This window comes from Hippopotamus amphibius, chromosome X (assembly GCF_030028045.1).
Source record: "Hippopotamus amphibius kiboko isolate mHipAmp2 chromosome X, mHipAmp2.hap2, whole genome shotgun sequence".
NCBI lineage: Eukaryota > Metazoa > Chordata > Mammalia > Artiodactyla > Hippopotamidae > Hippopotamus > Hippopotamus amphibius.
Window position 1 is genome coordinate 125,902,094 of NC_080203.1, and position 8,598 is coordinate 125,910,691.

General features: G+C 43.7%; 1 protein-coding gene across 1 annotated transcript in view; it reads right to left on the reverse strand.

Annotated features, from left to right (window-relative positions):
• Positions 1-6,819, reverse strand: part of EGFL6 (EGF like domain multiple 6) — a 60,317-nt gene extending 53,498 nt beyond the window's left edge. The window contains exon 1 of the mRNA XM_057718886.1: positions 6,694-6,819. Coding sequence (XP_057574869.1) covers positions 6,694-6,767 — 74 coding nt within the window. The 5' untranslated portion in view covers positions 6,768-6,819. The remainder of the gene's footprint in view (positions 1-6,693) is intronic.
• Between the last annotated feature and the right edge of the window lie 1,779 nt (positions 6,820-8,598).

Consider the following 8,598-nt stretch of genomic DNA (forward strand, 5'->3'; position numbering starts at 1 on the left):
CTGCCTACACACCCCTGAAACTCCCCTTTAAAAGCTCTTGCCCACTGACTATCAGTGAAGAGCCAGCCTTTGAACATGAGTCTACCCTCTCCCCCAGTTGCCGGCCTCTGAAACAAAGCAAACTTTCCTTACAGTGCAAGTGACTGAGGGAAACTTCTGAGATTAGGACATAGAAGGCATTGCAACTTCCTCTTTGTTCTCTCTTTTTGGGTTTCTTGCTATACATCTCAAAAGGACACTCAAGTGGCCTTATAGAGAGGTTCGCAAGGCAAGGAGCTGAGGCCTCCTGCCCACAGCCATGTGAGCATGCTGTCCTGAAAACAGATCCTCCAGCTGGAGTCAAGCCTTTGGATGACTGCAGCCTTAGCTAACAACTCGCCTGCAACCTTGTGAAAAACCCCAAGCCCCATCCAGCTAAACTGTTCCTGAATTCCTGGCTCACAGAAACTGTGAGATAATAAACGTTGTTTTAAACCACTAAGCTTTGTAGTACTGTAGTATCAATACAATTTGTCATATCAATAATTTGTTGAATAGCAATAGATATAACCACAATGCATGTGGTGCCAGAAATCAAACAAAGGGAATACTCAAAGAGCAAGGTGATGATCTTTATAAAGGTATTTGCTGCTTTGGTATTTTGATTTTTAATTTTCCATCTGTATTCATCAAATCTGAGATACCATGGACTAGAAGCACACTATTACTATGTATATTAGGGAAAAAAATGCTGCCAGGTAAACTAAATTATCGCTCATTACCTTAAAAATAATTTAGTGTAATTGTGTGATAATTCTGAGCATGAACTGGTCATGATGGGGTTAAAGAAGTCACCCGGTGATGCCTTGCTTCGCTCTCTACTGCTCTCAGAACAAAGTTCAAACTCCTCAGCTGGACATGCAGGGCTCCGTACAGCCTGGTTCCAGTCTGGCTTCTTTGATGTTGGCAGTCACTTGGCTCATGACCCCAGATGCTGACCACTCCACTCCATTCCTTGGGCCAGTGCCTTCCTTTTGCATTCCTTTTGCAGGTATGTATCTGTCCAGCCAGCCATTCATTTATTCCTACGCAAGACCTGCTATGGATCAAGCACTGGAACACTTGTCTTCTCCCCTGTTTTATACCAGGTGGGCTCACATTCATTCTATATGCATAGTTTCAGTGTCATCCCCTGTCCTCCACTTTCCCTGACTCTATCGTGCTGATTAATTTCTAAGTGTGTTCTATGGAATATTTTATATGTGTGTGTATATACATGTTTACATATAAACACATATAATTTATAAATATATAACATACCCATGTTCATTCTTTTGAATGTTTCTATATGTATAAATATATATATACTATTTACATGTAAATAACACTATTTGCTTCTCCATCGCCTTCCTCTGGTCATTCATTTAGGCACCAAATTTTTTATTCAACACCTACTATGTACTAGGCACTGGACAAAGAGTTGGAGTTATAACTCTCCCCCTGCACCCCCCTCACCAAAAGAGACAGACAGGTATTTTGCTTGCCCCACAAAGTTGTCTAGTGTGGGTAGCAGATAGAGATTTGTATCCCTGGTATTCAGGAGAATGGACACATCAGTTGTTCAATAAACGTTGACTTGAACTGAATGAATTTTAATTACTTTCAAAATATTGGTGGCTTTTTTTTTCTTATGACCTTCAGATTTACAATAGGTTAGTTATTGAAACTAATACACTGGGACCCAGCAAGTTAACAAAAGAAACTGGAAGTACTACTGACTACTCTGGACAAAATATTTGATGGAAAGTGATCTAATTATCTTTGAAAGCTACCATGGCTCCCTGTCTCACCAGGTAACTGACAAATGGTGGTACATTGTGCTTAATGGTCAGCCTCATTTCCTGATGCCCAAGAACTTCCTCTGTTGGCAGAAGCCAGCTCTGTCTGTGAGTGTGGTAGGCTGAACATGTAGAATCTGCCTCCTCAGAATTCCTCAACAAATAACTGCTGGGAGTATAGATACCCCAGCTCCCTTGCCTCAGGGGGGATAATTCTAAGGCTTGTATCCTACTGTCTTCTAGAATTCCCCAGCAGAATTAAATCACAGTGGTAACATTTATATAACATGTCTTTCCTGTCTCTGTCCTACTTCCCAGCTTCCCTACTAGAACTTTCTGGGACCACCTCCCAAATAAACCATGCACACTTGAATTCTGGTCTCAGGGTCTGCTGCCAAGAGAATACAAAGTTAGAGAGGAAGGAGTTGGGAGGATGGAGCATCAGGAATTCCTCACTTATTCTACACATATCTCTTGATCGTGCTGGGCAACAGTCAAGCTAAACAGGCTCACTGGTGATAATGTGTGAAAAAGTACTTTGTAAAAATATCAGCTTTTATGTATTCAAATTTTTTTAAGAAACAAACTTGAAATATTGGAATGTCACTGCTCTTAAGAGCATAAGACCAAGTCCAATGCCATTCTTGAGGAATCATCTAATTTCTTCAAGTTTTTCCATCCCATTGTCTGTCAAATAGACACAATACCTATTTCTTAGGATTCATGAGATAATTGAAATCACACTGAAAACTTGCTGGCATATAGTAGGGTCTCAACAAAATTTGCTGAATGCCAATCTGATTTATGAAGACTAGATAATATACTTACTCTCATTTTAATGTTTAGATAATCTTAGATTATGTACATAAATTACATATAAATAGGACTTTAACACTCTCTAAGCCAGTAAAACTAATTATTGAAATAAGATTGCTTAGAAATGATTTCTGTGTTATAATTGGGCATTTCACGGTCACCATTTCCTAGAAACACTCAGCTCTTGAGTTTTTGGTATATTCCCATAAATTCTGGTTTTAAGAATAAAGAAATGAGGAATTCCCTGGCTGTCCAGTGGTTAGGACTCCATGCTTTCACTGCAGAGGGCCCAGGTTCAATCCCTGGTCAGGGAACTAAGATCCCACAAGCTGTGTGGCACGAATACAAAAAAAAAAAATGAATGATATGCCAAATACTCACAAATCACTAAAATCATACTTAAAAATAAGATCCAACCCTTAAAACCAAGAACAACAGACTCACAGCTCAGGCTTCTTGTGGAAGGCTGAATAATGGCCCCCCCAAAGATGGTCATGTTCTAATTCCTGGAACCTATAAATGTTACCTTATGGAACAAAGGGAAATCTGCAGATGTGCTCAAATTAAGGATCTTAAGATAGGGAGGTCACCCTGGATTTTCTGGGTGGGCCAAGTATAATCACAGAGTTCTTTTTAGAGGGAGGAAGATGACTAAGAGTCAGAGAAAAGGCAAGGTGACAAAGGAAAAAGAGATTGGAGTGATGTGCCCACAAGCCAAGCAATGTTGGAAGCCTCTACGAGTGAGAGAGACAAGGAACGGATTCTCCCATGGAGCCTCCAGATGGAACAAATCCTGTCAACAGCTTAGTTTTAGCTCCATAAAGACTCATTTTGGACTTCTAACCTCCAGAACTCTAGGAGAATAAATTTATATTGTCTGTTTGTTTGTTTTTTACTCGGAGTACTAACCACTGGACCACCAGAGAATTTCAAAATCTATGTTACTTCAAGCCATTAAGTTTGTGGAAAATTGTGACAATGGCACTTTCTTAGCAGGGCTCTGAGAAGAATCAATTCTCAACATAGGGTGTGGTTTGCAGAAAGCAGGCGTCTCTCCATGAGTACATGAACCCAGTCATTCCTTCATCTCTCACGTTATTTTTACTTCAACTCAATAGAGAAAAAAAATGCATAACATAAATATAAGTAGGGAGTTGTTCCAAACTTCAAACTCAAGAATAGCAAAGTTAATAACATATGTATCTTATGTCCCCAAGGCAGAAAGATGCCAGTGTCAGGACCTGGAACGCTGGAGATGGAGTTCAGATCAGTAAGTGTTCTAGATTAACACTGTCCAATAGAAATATAACAGCCATATATGGCATTTAAAATTTTCTAGTAGCCATATTTTTTTTTCTGGCCTTGCCATGTGGCGTGCAGGATCTCACTTCCCCCACCAGGGATTGAACCTGGGCCCCCTGCAGTGGAAGTGCTGAGTCTTAACCAGTGTCCCACCAGGGACACCCTTCTAGTAGCCATATTTTTAAAAATGTAAAAGAAACAGGTGGAATTAATTTCAGTTAATATATTTTATCTAATGCAGTATATCCACAACATTATCATTTCAACATGTATTCAATACAAAATGATTAGTGAGGTATTTTATGTTCTTTTTTCATACAAAGTCTTCAAAATCCAATGTGTATTTTATACTTACAGCACATCTCAACTTGCACCGGCTACACTGCAAGTACTCAACAGCCACATGGAGCTAGTGACTACTGTATTTACTGTATTGGACAAAGCAGGTCAAGAGCATCTAAACAGTCCCAATGCCCAAATGGCATTAAAAAGTATGGGGATCACACAGGGAATATAGTCAATATTTTGTAACAACTTTGTATGGTGTATAAGCTATACAAATACTGAATCATTATGCTGTACACCTGAAACTAATATTGTAAGTCAAAGATATTTAGAATATTAGTGTGAAGTAGCATACAAAATAAAGAGTAAAGGGTTTAAGCCAAATTCTGATGCTTAAGATCAGAAAAAATGCATGCTGCTAGGATTTATTCATTTGATGACTATTGTCTACTATACACTAATCACCATTTAAGAGGCATATAATTTTCTACATAGCAGTCAGTTTTTACTAAAAGTCATAAAATAACCAGTAGACACACTCTTGAGCAACGAGCACCTTGCCTTTTCTTGTAAATGTACCGTCTGTAACTTGGAGGCTAGAGTTGATTGAACCTGGTCCCTGGGCAGTTCCTGAAAAACTGAGCATTCGACATTTCCAAGCATGTTGTGTTCATAATGAACATAACAGCTCGTGAACCTGATACCATGTAAAAAAACCACGGTTCACATCTTGAAAACTATGAAATTGCAGAATCCTGGCATAGATTCTCCATTGTAATATTCTTGGGTTTATTTGGGAGCTTTTCGGCTTTTAATTTAATTTGGTGGCCCTTTGAAACTGAGGCTCCTGGAGGTCAGTTTGCCCGCTGCTAAAATAACTATTAATCTCATCTCCAAATAACACTTGATCTTTCTTAAATGGGCTTTCTAGCGATACCAGAACCTCCAACGTTCAAGGAAATGTGATCATGAGCAAATTGCATCTCTTACATTTTTATCATGAAAAGGAAATTGAAACTTGCAATCATACATTTTAAGAACCTGGTTTGAAGTTTATTCTGCTTGAACTTCAAAATCCCTTAATACTATGACCGACGCTGATGAAAGATTTTTTCCTGTAAGTCAAACAAAGATAGTCAGGCTCACCTTTAGGAAGCCTGTTCTAAACCAAAGCACTCAGCCTGCTCCCCCAGGAACTGTAGACTAAAAAAATTGTAATAGTACAGAGGTCTCACTCAGCTGGAGGCAATTGTGAAGCCCCTACCCCACCCCCATACCTCAGGCAATGTCTGGACACGGTTTTGATTGTCACAACTTGGGGAAGTCGCTACTGGCATCTAGTACATAGAGGCTACAGATGCTGCCAAGAATCCCATAATGCACAGGACAGCTCTCCAACCACCCCAAACAAATAATTGTCCAGCCCAGCCCAAAAGGTCAATAGTGTCACAGTAGAGAAACCCTGCTCTAGGGGACACCTCAGAAAGCAAAACATCACAGCCAGGAAACCAGGAAAACTTTTCCAGTGAGTGATTCCTAAAAGGCTGCCCTAGCACACTAGGAAAGAGCAGGGAATCCAGGCCTGGGTTTGAATGCCGGTGTTTTCACTTACTGGCTGTTCCTCTTGGGGCAAGTTACTCGACCTCTCTGTGCCTTGTTTTTCTCTTCTACAATATGGAGATTATAATAACAGTACCTTCCACACAGAGCACTTATGGGCTTTAAATGGGTTAATAGCCTTCAAGTGTTTAGGACTGTGCCAGCCCTACAGTATGCACTAGAACTCTGTATTTATTAAGTGGAAAAATAAATCCACTGATCTCTGGTAAAATAAGTTTCAGGGCTTAGAAAAGTTTATGGGAAATAAAGAAATGGCTTCAGATTCTGAATTGCCAGGACAAGGAGTCGATTTCATCTGACAATCACGTCGTTTCTTTCCGGCTCATCAACCTTAATTAGAAAGGCATTGAGTAGAGGGGCCCCCTTCATGGCGCAGCCCAAGCACGGTAAACGCTGACTCTGTGTCGTCCTCAGTTTCTTTCCCTCCTTCCTCCAGCAAAACTAGCCACTGACAGTCAGTTGGCACCCTTCAGATACAGTGGAAAACACAAGACGGCACAGGCACGGAACCCAGTCACCCACCCACATACAGACACACGCCCGCCCGAACAGTGGATGTCTGCAGACTACAAAACGCACCCGCGAGTCCGCGCAGAGCCTCCCTTCTCTTAAGCCGCAAGACGCAGCCAGGTGGGACGCAGCTGATGCCAAGGAGCCGGTGCGAAGCCCCGCCAGAGGGGCGCGCGGGGAGGTGGGGGAAGCCTGTGAGCGCTCCGGGCCTGGCATCCTCTTTAAATCCCATCTCCGCGCGCACAGATACACATGCCCACGGGTGCCTAGGGGTACGGGCGACAAAGAAAAGGGACCAAACGGGGGAGCTCAGGCTGGGGCCGATCTCCAGCCAGAAACTCACCTGGCCGCGTTCCCTACTCCACCTGCCACCCAGGGGAGCAGCAGCGGGAGCGCAAGGGCCCAGGGCTGCAGCATCTTCGTGCGCGGCCTCCCGCCGCCGCCGCCTCCTGCTACTCCGCCTGCGCCCCCTCGGGAGGGCGCGGAATCCGGGGCGCTGCGGGGCCGCGGCCTCCGCGGTCCTCGGCCTCTCGGGGCCTCGGCTCCTCCCGGATGCGGTCGTCGCGGGCGGGGAGGGGACGCCGGGCACTGCGGTGGGGCCGCTCGCGGCCGGGGAGAGGCTGCGGACGCCCCGACGAGGCGCACAGCGGCTCCGTTACGGGTGAAACGGGGCCGGGTGCGCGAGGGAGGGCGGGGCGGGCCGTGCACATCTGGCTGGGACCCGCCCCCAGCACCACTCGCGCATCCTCCGCGCTCGCTGTTTGCCGCCGAGAAACTTCCCCCAGACTCAGGTCCCTTCCCTCTTGCCAGAGTCACCACGTTTCACCATCTGTTTCAGACATGGGACAGGTTTCCGTGATACCCGCGCTCCAGGAGTTCACAATTTAGTTGAGAAGTCAAAGCAGGAACCAAGGATGATGGTTCAGAAAGATACTTCTATCTTACTTCTAGGTTTTCAAACTCTGCGGGGTTTTCTTCCCAGACTGCAAATCATGGGCAGCTGGAGCTGGACGGTCACCAAGTCCTGTGCAACCCTCACACCTGAGCAGTGATCTCTCCTACTTATTTGCAACAGCTTCCTTACATGGGACCACCAGATGATATTGTAATATAGTAACCAGTGCAGAAATGAATGGCAGAAACACAGCGCTATATCAGTTCAGAGAATTCATGTGGGTATTTAGATGTTCTTTGTTTTGACAACGTTATAACAGAATGAATGACTGGTGTCTCCTGCACCCACACCCTGTCGCTTCATGGTGGGCAAAGCCTATGGCCCCCCACTTTGGCTTTGGACGTGGCTGTGTGACCTGCTTTGACTAATGGCATAAGAACCAGTTCCAAGCCTAGGTGGTAAGACATCTGGGCCTCTATTATGGCCGTGAGAAGACCATGCCCCAGCCAGCCTCTTGGCCCAAGGAGAATGAGGATCAGGTGAAACAGAGCTACCTGGTCAACTGCAGACCCACAGCAAATTTAGTGTATATCAGCCAGCCCGGAGACACGTGAACAACTCAACCAAGGTCAGCAGTGCCAGCCAAGCTACTGAGACTTATTGTGATAATCTGCTACACAGCAATAACTGTCTGATAAACCTGTGACCTGTTATTAGAAATAAAATGAAGACCATAAAGAAGAGATTTGTCTTGATCATAAGCTTGATTCATGGTTATATAATGGGCATATGCCTTAATTCTAGCCAGTGAAATGTGAGAAGTGGGGATGGGGCAGATTCTTGCTGCAGACCATAGATGTCCTTATTGGTGTAAGCCATGCTATCAGTACACTGGATCTTCTGTTTTATGGATGAAGACATCCTGATGGATTCAGTATCCTTGGTTAGTATCCAGTTAAGCATTGAACTATTCATAGCTAATAGTGACAGTCATTGTCTTAAACACTTTACACACATCTTACTGAACACCCACAACTATATAGGTAGGGATGATTCATTCCCCCACGTTTGAAGTGTCATCTGAGACACAGAGAGGTTAAGTGACTTGCCCAAGTTCACACAGCTAACAAGTATAGAACCGGGACTGGAAACCAGGGCTCATCTCCCCCTGGGCTGTGCCACTGTTATATTGATCCCTTTTTTTTTTTTCCTCATCTTCTTACTTCTTGGTGAGTTCAGATGTCAAATGAGTCTCATGAATAAGGTAATAAGATGATCTCTTGAAGGCTGTTACCAAAACCCTTTGAATTCTGCATATCATAACCAGTTTTATCAACTGAAAATATTAAAATA